Source organism: Equus quagga, chromosome 1, assembly GCF_021613505.1.
Source record: "Equus quagga isolate Etosha38 chromosome 1, UCLA_HA_Equagga_1.0, whole genome shotgun sequence".
Taxonomy (NCBI): domain Eukaryota; kingdom Metazoa; phylum Chordata; class Mammalia; order Perissodactyla; family Equidae; genus Equus; species Equus quagga.
In genome coordinates, this window is record NC_060267.1 from 74763367 (window position 1) to 74775508 (window position 12142).

The 12142-nt window shown below is 42.3% G+C and overlaps 1 protein-coding gene across 6 annotated transcripts in view; it reads right to left on the reverse strand.

Moving 5' to 3' along the window:
- Window positions 1-12142, reverse strand: part of SUSD1 (sushi domain containing 1) — a 119987-nt gene that overhangs the window by 63544 nt on the left and 44301 nt on the right. For all 6 annotated transcript variants that reach the window (XR_006885846.1, XM_046644444.1, XM_046644413.1 and 3 more), the window contains 2 exons: window positions 3463-3560; window positions 2430-2616 (listed from right to left, as the gene is read on the reverse strand). Coding sequence is in view for 5 of the 6 variants with exons in the window: in XM_046644444.1 (XP_046500400.1) it covers window positions 2430-2616; window positions 3463-3560 (285 nt within the window). In the remaining variant the exon portion in view is untranslated. The remainder of the gene's footprint in view (window positions 1-2429; window positions 2617-3462; window positions 3561-12142) is intronic.

Consider the following 12142-nt stretch of genomic DNA (forward strand, 5'->3'; position numbering starts at 1 on the left):
GAAAATGTCAAGAAATTCCTCCAAACAATACCAAAATGTAATAAAACTAGAAATTAACAACAAAGTGTAAATGTTAAAAAAAAAAAACCTACCACTTGTATAACACACTTATAATTAATCCTTCAATCAATGGGGAAGTTAAAATAGCAATTATATAATGCTTTGAAAGTAAAGATAAACAGAACATATATTAACACACTCATAAATAATTCTGCAATCAAAGGGAAAATCAGAATAGTAATTATGTCATGCCTTGAAAGTAAGGATAAAGAGAGCAAGTATCAAGGCCTAATGAATTCTGCCAAAGCTCAAATCTGGAAGGGAAAAAAAGCATTAAAGACTTTTATTATCAAACAGGAAAGAATGGAAATAAGTTGAATTATGTATTCAACTCAAGAATTTAGTAATAGAACAATATAACCAACTTAAGGGGGAAAATTAATGAGATAGAAAAAAGCAAAACAATTTAAAAACCCAAGAGTTTATTCTTTGGAGAAAAGAACAGTAATAAAACAGACAACCCAAGCTAAGCTAACCGATTTTTAAAAAGAGAGAGAAAAAATTAGGAATCGAAATAACCTGGGGTTATATAACCTATAACCCCAGAGGCAGTGTAAACAAATATTCCATATGACATTCTGTTAACATATTTAAAATCTCAACCAAATGGATATTTTTTGGGGGGGGGGGGCAATATAAATTATAAAAATTGACTCAAGAAAATGTGGAAAACATAAACAGACCAAAAAAAACAATCAAAGAAGAAATTGACAAATCAAAGAGTTCTCCCTCAAAAGGGGTGAGATTTAAAAGATCTTATGAGCAGATGTGTCCAACTTTAAAGGAAGAGAATAATTCCAAAGTGATATAAACTTTTCCAGAGCATACAAAATATGGAAAACTTCCCAATTCATTTTAAGAGAACTAGCATAACCCTAATAATGAAATCAGATCGCTAAATGTGCAGGATCTGGGGGGAGAGCATGACACATCTTTACAACAGAGCATAAAAAAACAGAAAAGACAAAACCTGAGGAGATAGTGAGTAAATATAGAAACATACCTTGTTCCCAGTTGGAATGACTCAATAAAATTCCCAATTCTCACTAGATTAACTTGTGAATTTAATCCAATTCCACTTAAAATTTCAGACAGAAGAAAGAGGTCTAGAGATATTAAAAAACTCAGCCACGGTCACCCAACTCTTCAACACAGAGTTAAGATGCAAAACCAGGTCTGTCTGACCCCAAAGACCGCGCTTTTCCCAGTGGAAATTAACTTGAAGAGGTAATTGGATATTCGTGAAAACAGCTGACACTGAACGGCAAGCTGTCACTCTGACTGAACAGTGACAGATGAGTTGGAAGTCCTGGGATAATCTTTTAAAGAAGACATATTCCTAATAAATCCACAGCAGTTGATTATTAATTTTGAGCAAGTTTCTCCAATTAGTTACCACATTAATTTGACAATATCTTTCCCTACACATTATTTACTTAGAAAGATATCATTTTATTTATATACAAGTATCCTGGGACCTAATTTGTGTAACTTTGTAGTTGGCTTTATATTAAGATCGGCAGACTTTTTTATTATTTCTGCCAAATCCGTGTCACTTCCCAGTTCCTAGCAGCAGCAATACCTGAAGGCTGAGATATATTTTCTGAAGTGGGACATCAAACAACTAGTTGAGAACTACCTCAACTCCCCCAAAATAATAAATGGCACCAATGGCTTCTCAAGGTCTGCTTATAAGGTATTTAATTAGTCCTGACACCCTATAACCAGAATTATGAAAGAAACTTACTGTAACTGGCACAACGTTATTATAAAAATCCATGTGATAACTTTGTGCAGTGAGGTTCATTACTACTTCTTGAAGCTCCTTCCTGCTCACTTTTCTTTTCACCCACCATACCACCTTCCTGCATCCTAGGGCTCCCTGCCCCGTTCACTTGCCCACTCTCAACTTGATTCCCCACCCCCATCCGTCCTGGGGTCAGTTTCCATCCTGGATGCAAAGCTGCTAGGTCAGCTTCCCTGGTTCTTCCTCTTTCATAGGCAAGAGTCAAATAACTTTGAGATTCTTACCGAAGATAGGCCACGTGGCTGCCTTAGATAATCGAGAATTGGCTGAATTGTCACCTAATGTTCTCCTCTTCCACATGCCTTCTTATTACCTTCTATTTCAACCAGAGGACCCAGCTGAGAAACAATACAGCAGTGCCCATTCAGCCTGGCACCAAGAGAATAGGAATCTCTCCTACTAGACCTGCTCTGGTTCTGACCCCTGGAGCAATTACATTCTCCTGGCTACAAATCTCAGACAGCAACTATGAACTCTCCCACCCAGCTGACTCTGAAGCACATTTCCCCACATCTTGTGCTGAGTATTTTCTTGGAGGAAATGAGACTTCCCCTCTACCTACCAGCTGTCTGGAACCCAATGGTGGTTGGCACAGAGCTTCTCGGGGGGGCAGTGGAAATGCTCACGGTGTAGTTGGTGGCTTGGTACAAATCTAGGCACACTTCTGGGGTCCTGCTGTCTGTGGTCAAGTTGACTGTCTCCTCATGAACTGACTCCATCGGATCCAACCGTTGTCCTTTTATGTATATCTTAGCAAGGGGAAAAGACAAGAGACCCCACCATGACTCTGGTTAAAACAACTGAGACATGGGGCCGGCCCCATGGCCGAGTGGCTAAGTTCGCACACTCTACTTTGGCGGCCCAGGGTTTCACTGGTTTGGATCCTGGGCGCAGGAACGGCATCACTCATCAGACCACACTGAGGCGGCATCCCACATGCCACAACTAGAAGGACCCACAACTAAAATATACAACTAGGTACTGGGAGGATTTGGGGAGAAAAAGCAGAAAAAAAGAAAAAAACAACTGAGACAGACTTTGTGGTGCTGGATCCTGTTCTCCTCCTATCCCCTTTCACGCTGCACTGCACACGTGGGGGAGAGAAATAAGGTAAGCCTCTGCTATCAGGTATCTGATGAGGAAGTCTGATCAGCCCAGGAATCAATAAACCCTAAGAAGTGACGAAAAATGAGGAGTCTCTCTGGGGAGTGCTGTCCTGCTCACCAATGACCAGCAGTCAAGGGAGGCAGTCACAACCCGAGAATCACTCGCCGCATCCTGTCACCAAGTCAGCAGATGCTTCTAGCATGATACTCGGGGGAGTGAAATACAAGTGCTTGGGAACAAGCGATAATGATGATGCCAAATATAAACACATCCCCACGCATACACCCTGTTGAATGACAAATGCATTAAACACAAAATGTAAAAGAAAATAATCCAGATATCTTAAAAATTCTGATCACTTTTTAAAAGGACAAGAGGATTGGAAGCAATTAGACTGAGAAGCTCTTAAAGAAGCTAGTCCCTCCAACTCATGTTCCCATAGGATACTATTTCTGCCCCAGCAGGAAAAAGTAGGTTATTTTACTTACCACATAGACAATCTTGGAGTTTATTCTTCCTGGATTTATTTGCCACCTCACACAGGTATTATTAAATACTGATACATCACTAATTTCTGTAATTATTTCTAAAATGGAAAAAGAGAGGGTCCGTTCACAAAATGCATCAATGGGCTTTGGAGAAATCCTAATGGCAAGGACATTGAAGGGCATGACTTAGTTTGGTTTTTTTTTTTTTGTTCCTTTTAAAACTGTTCTTTTAAAGAGCAGTTTTAGATTCACAGCAAAATTGAGGGGAAGGTACAGAGAATTCCCACATAGCCCCTGCCCCCACACATACACAGCCTCCCCCATTATCAACATCCCCCCCCAGAATAGTGCATTTGCTCACAATTGATGAACCTACACTGAGACATCATTATCACCAAAAGTCCATACTTTACATTACAGTTCATTCTTGGTCTTGTACATTCTATGGGTTTGGACAAATGTATAATGACACATATCCATCATTACAGCATCATACAGAGTATTTTCACTGCCCTAAAAACGCTCTGTTTATCCCTCCACCCCTCCAACCCCTGTCAACCACCGATCTTTTTACTGTCTCTATGGTTTTGCCTTTTCCAGAATGTCATATAGTTGCAGTCACACAGTATGTAGCCTTTTCAGACCGGCTTCTTTCACTTACTAATAAGCGTTTAAGGTTCCTCTTTGTCTCTTCATGGCTTGATAGCTCATTTCCTTTTAGTGTTGAACAATATTTCATTGTCTGGATGTACCACAGTTTATTTGTCCACTCGCCTACTGAAGGACAACTCGGTTGCTTCCAAGTTTTGGCAATTATGAATGAAGCTGCTATAAACATCTGTGTGCAGCTTTTGTGTAGAAATAAATTTTGAACTCATTTGGGTAAATACCAAGGAGCGAGATTGTTGAATGGCATAGTAAGAGTATGTTTGGTTTTGTAAGAAACCACCAAACTAGGGCATGACTTAGTTTATCTGCCCAGCTGATATCTCTGCTGATCACTATTCATGCTCTGATTCAGAAACCACATCAGGCAATTCAAGCTACCCCAGGCCAATGACCCAATTTATCTTCCTCATGAATGAGCCTGGCCCACTACCTGACTTGGAGGAAAAGAGGCCTGCTTGAGTACAGCAAGAATTCCAACCTGTCATTGGTCTGACAGGCCACTGGATGCCACTGGTGTTCTACTCATGTGGGATGGAAGGTGGCACAGAGCCGTGCCCTGAATCACCCCAGCAGCTGCACAGGTAAGATCTGTCCTGGCTCCTTCATCCCACCCGGCTGACAGAGCACTCCTATTTTCAGGTCACTGCTGTTCCCAAGAGGGAAATGACATGCATCACCACATAGCACCGTTCCTCAGGAACAGCTTCGGGTAAACTAAATAAATTCTCCACAAGGTCCCTGGATACTTGTGGGATTCCTTTAACTGAAGCTATTTAATCCTGATCTATCAGGAAGTCACCGATTTCTTCAAGTTGTTCTGTCTCTTTTAAATATTCTGCATGTATTTCGTGTAATGAATTTGGCAACGTGGGAAACTGTATTAGGGTCTTGGTTCCATGAGGTTACACAGTTTCCATTGGACCCAGCTAAGCACCTAGGAAATTGTTCAGATGGGAAGAGGGCAAGGATCTAGCTTTTTATCTATTTAAAATCAAATTCCCCGCAGATAAGTAAAACTCTCTATTTCCAGATGACAGAATCTTGTCTATAAAAAAAATCCTAAGGAATTCACACAAAAAAACTATTAGAGCTAAGAGAGATGTTCAGCCAGGTTGCACGATATAAGGTCAAGTTACAAAAATCAATTGCATTTCTGTATGCTAGCAAGGAACAATCCAAAAATGAAATTAGGAAAACAATTTCATTGACAATAGCATCAAAAAGAGTAAAATTCCCTGCAGATAGAAGCTACCATTCCATCATCCCTGGGGGAGGGGATCCTCATTTCACCATACGGGAATATTCCGCATTCCCACTGAATGAGGCAGCCCTTAAGGATTCTTTAGAACCTCTCAGCCTCAGCTGTTATTTGTGCCACCCCTACATGGGCTTTGACAAGACTGTGTCTTGTCTCCCATTCTGGGGCTTCCCTGTTGGGGTGCCCACACCCAAGCGCATGCAATCTGGAAGTGCAGGGGGATTAACACGTCATGGGGACAGGAGATAGTGGATAAATCTTCCCCCCACTCTTCTTCCCCCTGAAGTGTCCCACAAAGACCTCTCAGGGCGCTGTTGCCCAGAAGGAGTGATCACCTGTACTTAGCGGACCCAGCGCAACAAGGCATCTTTATATTGGCTCTCCTTCCTCCTCTGCTTTACTCACCTCAGCCCTCACTCCTGATTCCTGGCAAAATCATTCCCTATTGTACAAGAAATACAAGTGCTCTGCTTCAGGCTCTGTTTTTTGGGAAACCCAAGGTAAGACTCCCATCAAGAAGGGCGAGAAAGCCAACTCTCTATCTCACAAAATGGCGCTCCTCAGCTCAGCTCCCGTCCCTCCGTTCTAGTCAATCTCTTCTCAGCCTCCAAGTGGGAAGGGAACCTACACCTTAGGCACCTGTAGGGTCAACTCATTTCTCCTGTACTCAGAACCAATGCCACCTTCAGAAAGACCCTGGACTACGGAGCCCTTTGCCCACAGAAGACTTTCCATCTTTACAAAAGCATCCCATCAGCAGCATCAGGAGACTCTACGTCCCACATTACCTGGTCTTGGGTATGCCCAGGTAGGCTATCAGTAAGTGGGGATAAATGGAGGCAGAGAGAGGAAAACAGGCAAACCCCTGGAGGGACACCAGAGGATCACGTATGGCTGTCTAAAGCGTTCCTAGGTCTCTCAGCAGTACTTCCCCCCAGAGCACAGATAATTTGAAATCAAAGAAATACTCCAGTTGTGGACATGCGTACCCTAAGACAGGCAAAGATCCTATCCATTCACCCCCTTGGGTAGCATAAAGATGATGCTGGTACCAGTCTTTTATCAGCTTGAAAAAGCCCCAAATATTTTTGGCCCCTTGCCTCTCTGCTGTCCTTCAAAGCCTAGAGCTCTGGACTCCCCTGCTCGCTCACACAGCCCTCTGAAACCAACTCACCACCTGGTCCAGAAGGAAAGAGAACATCCCACCTCTCACCTCTCTCTGAGTTGCCAGTAAAGCAAATTTCCTTCTCACTTAGGGCCCTTTGCCACCCAAGCAGAGCTTAGAAAGGAGACACAGACATGGAAGACTCCTTTCTTGGCCTTCCTTTTTCCCCATTCACTATGATGACTGCAAATGACATCTCAAAAATGCCATCTGCCTCCAGCCTGTGCCATGCTCTCTGCACAGATGGGACCCAGATCCGATTATAGGGATGTCAGACATTTCATCCCAAGGAGCAGTTTAACAAGGTTTGGTTGCTTTTCCTGCCAGGTGTCTACAAATAAGCTGGAAAGTCTTGATAAACGTATCAGGTATTAAACATTCACAACAATGCTGCCCTTTTAAAAGAGACAACTTAGGAGGCTACGCCCTAATCCCAATAGTACCGATAGCTGAAAAGATTTCTGTAAGTTCTCTTTGGAACTGATTCCAGGGCTCTTTATTCACTATTCACTTACTGAATGCCTAGTATCCTACTGTGCCAGGCTCTGGGCTATGACAATGATCAAAACATAAGTCCTCCCCTCAGGAACATGGTGTCTATTGGAGGGAGCAAACATATGAGCAGGTAAATGACAACAAAGTTACATACAAGTATATGGCAGGGTATAGAGAAAGAAGCCACGAACTCTCACTGGAGGCCCTGGGGAAGTGGATTCATGGAGGGCATGCCCTTAACAGATGAATGGATGAACAGCAGGGAAGACATCTAAGCAGACAGAACAGCAAGTCTAATGCCTAGCTGTAAAAGGGTGTGGCACACCCAGAGTGCTGAGGGAGAAGTGTCACATGACTGAGGAGGAGGAAAGATGGGAAGTGAGGTTGCAGAGGGAGGACTGGGAAAGAACTTGACTGCCAGACTAAGTGCAGACTTACTCCTCTGAGCAATGGAGAGCTAAAAGCAGGAAAATAATGGGAACTTCTTTTAAGAAAGATAACTCTGGTGTATGTTGAAGGGGACTCTGGAGTACAGAGGAACTGGAGCTCACAAGGAAAGAACACAATACCATTTACTCAGTGAGTACAATACATCAAACACTGATAGGTCTTTATACACTTGTTCTCATCTTCACAACAGCAAGAAACAATAATAACAACAATAATGAGTGAACATTTATTGAGTTATTACTACAGACCAGATAGTATGTATAATAATTTCAATGCATCATCTATTTAATCTTCAAAATAACCCCATGAGCTAGATACTGTGTCCTCTTTATAAACCTGAGACTTAGAGATGTTAAGTGACCTGCCAACGGTCATACAGTCAGTAAGTAGGCAAGTTAGAACCCAAAACGATATCTGTCAGACTCTGAAGCCAAGAGCCTCTTCATTGAAGCAGTTATTCAGCCAAGAGGTAAAGAGATGAAATCAGGGCACTGTATTTAAAAATATGAGGCAATTCTGAAGGAGTAGCAATAGGAGGTGAGAGATAAGGAACCGCAAGGAGTCTAGGCTGACTGCCAGTCTTTGAGCTCCGGAGTCTGAATGGATTGCCTTCTACTGTTCTCTTAAGAAATATAAGAGGAAGCAGACCAGGTCTGTAAGAAAGAGACTAATGAATCGTGTCTAGAACATGCTAAATCTGAGGTCTCTACAGACTACCCAGGTGGAAAAATAGTCTTGAAAGTCATCAATGTGTGGATGGTAGTTGAAGGCCTGGATGCAGGTGAAGCATCCAGGTAGGACATAGAGAATGGCCCAATGGCAGAACACTGGGACACCCCAAAACCCAAGGGGATACCAGAGAATGAGCAACACGGAAGAAAGTAGGAGGTTGGCTGAGAGAGTATGAGCCTAGGAAGTAAAGGAAAGAGAAGATTTGAAGGAGTGTCTACTTCTTCAAAAGTTATCTCCCTTCCTTCCCACCAACCCCCCACAACCTCCTCACCTCCCACCCGAGAAGGGCCTGGAGCAGATTATCAAGGCACTGGGGGCAAGCTCAGTTTCTCTCTCTTCTCTCACATGGCTCCTTCTCCCCTGATGGAGTGCCCACAGCATCATGATTAGATCTGAGGTTTGGCCCTGGGTAGAGGTAGGCAGAGCAGGCCTTTGGCTTGTCCAGTTGTAGGAAGCTTAGGTATCTCTGGCTTAAAGAAAAAAAAAAGAGGCCCCCACAGCATCCAATTGAACTCTGTGCTGGATCCGGGGAACCAAAGCCTGAGTGGGTAGTAAAGTTCCTTTGATTTGCTTTAGATTCTCTGTGTAGTACGTGCGCACGCATTGTGTATATAAATGTACACGTATATAAAGTTATGTATTTAAGTATTCTATTAGCATCCAATATTTCTCTATGTTACTTATCATATTTGTAACTAAGTAATTTTGTAATTAGTACTTATTGTCTCTTTCTCCTAAATGTAAGCTAGATGATGGCAAAGATAGAGATGGTTTATCTCTATCCCTGGAAGCTAATACAGTGCCCTGGGCACAGATATTTTTGAAATATTTATTATTTGGTTGAATGGATGAATGAACAGACAGATGATCCACAATGCTAAAAGTCGTGGAAAGGTTAAGAGGAATGAAGACCGAAACTAGAACATGAGTGTGGTGGTCAGGTGGCCATTAGCGACCTCACTGAGAGAGCTATAGCACAGTGGGCTGTTGGATGCTTGATTCTCCTTCAGAAGGGATGGGATGGGAGGGAACAGAGACAATGGGCCTAGACGACTCTTTCAGAAGTCCCATTAGGGCAGAGACCAGTCTACTGAACTCTCTTGGTTTCCAATTTTATATCCTTTTTCCTTATTTTTGGAAACAGTAAAAGGTCACACAGAATAAATTCAAGTGACCCAAACAGATGGTCAAGCTCAATGTCATTTCTAGTTAAATGTTGTCTCTGATTTCAAAAGTAATATGACTGATATCCTGATGTGACTCATAAACTAGCTCCAAAGGCAATTCCCAGAGATTGCAACAGACATGTTCAGATAATGGCAGCCTCGCTGAAATGAGGGTATGGCTTACCAAGGTGACTACTTGGAAGAAATGCATGTTTGGCTATAAGAATTCTGCTATGTTTCCTTTCTTTTTTTTAAGTCTTTAGAGTCACATAAAATAGGCAGAAGTAACATGGCTTAGAGGAGTGTCTTCCTAAAATGCATTACACACTTTAGGATGATTTTTGATAGTCCTTGAATAAATTTTTATATGTTCATTTTGTATTGATTTTTGTGTATATTAGAAAAATATACCAAATTCATTAAACTCATGATATCACATATATTACATAGTGTCCTTGATCAATAAATTTAAGTTTTAAATATAAATTGTCTTAAGAAATTTATTAAATAACTAATAGTTTGGTGATGGCAAACACTGTCAGAGTGGTATACAAACAATTCAAGCTTGGGAAACACCGGGGTAGGAGAGAGATTTTGGGCTTTCAGGGCTTACAGACCTGAGTTCAAACCATGACTCTGCCCTTTACTAGTTATTGAATGACCCTGTGAACGTTGCTTAACTTCTATGAGCCTCAGATTTCTCATCTATGAAATGAAAATAACAATACTTACTTCACAGGGTGTTTCTGAGGACAAGTGAAATCAAGCATTAAGGCCTCTGGCAGAGCTCTGGGCATGAAAGTGGGTGAGCAATCAATGGTAGCTAAGATGCTTGACCATCCACACATTATACACATATTCAAACAAACTCCAGCCATGGGGCTATTTATATAAATGTGTCCACTTATTCCAGCTGACCTTTCTTTCCCGTCTGAAATGTGTAGAGCTGCAAATGAGCAGTCACTGGGCTGCAGGGTCAACAACACAACAGAAGGGGCAGGGGCTCACAGGAGGCATTTGAATTAGGTTAAGGGTTCAAGAAGGATCCTAGCGGATAAACAGTCTGTGTTCCCAAAGAGATGTTACCCTTCTAAGAGCACGGAGAGAATGAGCGTCAACCTTATAATTATTAGCTCAGATTTTAAACATAAAAAGCCAAATGACCTGTGCAGAATGAGAGCCAGGGCCAGTCTTATCAAGAATGAATCAACCTCTTTGATCTTGAGGTAAAGCAACTCACTAAACAGCAAGCTTCCACCTGGGGTTTTTCCAGACGCTAGAGTGGTTGCCTAATTCTTAGCTGTCTGGAGTTTCCAGTCCAGACCGGCCTCAAAAAAAAAGTCCCACCATCTTGCTGGAGTTCACACTCCATCAAAAATATAGACAGACCCGTGCTATTAATCCAAAGGGGCTCCAACAATATTTTTAAGGCAACTAAAAACAATCCAGGTGAAAAGATAAATTATTCCACCCAATTGGAACTAAATATTCAAGTATAAAAAGAGGGGGAAATGGAATGAAAGCAGAGGGCAGAGGTAGAAGGCATTCAGAGGGTAGGCAGAAAAGTATGAGAAAATGGGGGGAAAAACCCAAAAGTTTTTTGAGGAAGGTAAATACAAAATACACAGAGGGAGTTGGGACAGAAGGGGAGGTGTGAAGAAATGGGTAAAAAATAGAGAAAAGAAGAAAGAAAGGGGGTAGCTGAGCAAAAGCCATGGTAATCAACATCTCTCGCTACATTTCCAGAAGCCTCTCCTACCTACCCACCCAGCGATCATGTGCACTGCACCATGAATTAATCAGCATGTAAATCATCCCCTTTATCTGCGGAAATTGAATTTAGCTGCCAATCTTGATTGAGGGCATAAAGGCCTCCTCACAGAAAGATCACAGCTCTCAGGGAGAATGCCTTTTCTCTCCTTAAATCAAAGCTTGCATAAACCCATGGAAACAGCTGCAGCTGGAGCCACAGACTTTGTGAAAGGTGGCAGGCTGAGGACGGTAATTATAATTAGCAGTTACATAACATGTTTGTTCTTCAAAGTGCCCTACAAGCATCAGCTAATTAATAGCTTACTATGCCCCATGCAGGTCCACTGGTTTTTCGCGTAGTGACTAATCCTTGTACCCCCACTGAATTCTGAATGGCGGAAGCGGAGCAGGTAGAGCAAGGAAGCAAACGGCTGAGGGTGCAGCTCTCTTACCAAGTAACTCCACAGGGAGCTCTGGGCCAAGAGCACTTCCCCAAACATTGAATTCTGCATCCCGTGAGGCAGCTGCCTTACCTCCTCCAAATAATTCTTAGAGGTACTGTTAGAGATGCAACAATAGGTTGGAGATGACCATCAGTCCCGTCCAATATAGCATCAGAACTTCTCAATTTCCCCAGTTATTCAAGACTACGACCCTGGAGTCCTTGGTTAGAGTGAGTTATAGGTTTGCTTTTGCTTCTCTGTGCAAATTGGGCAAATCAATGAGACCTCCCTAAGAGAAGGTTGAACTAGATCTCTGGGTTCTCATGCATGGCTACCCTTCTTTGTTTCTAGGGTTGCAGTTGCTAGCCTACATCCTCTTGGATTTTTGGTGGAGATGATTGAGTGTGGGAACTGCATGACACAGGCAGGGCCTCAGCAGCAGAGCTGAGTTCTCCATCTTCTCCAGGGATGCTTTACCCAAGGACTTCAGAGGTCCACGAACACTTTGAATTTGTAAAACATTATATGTATATTTGTATGTGCACTTCTA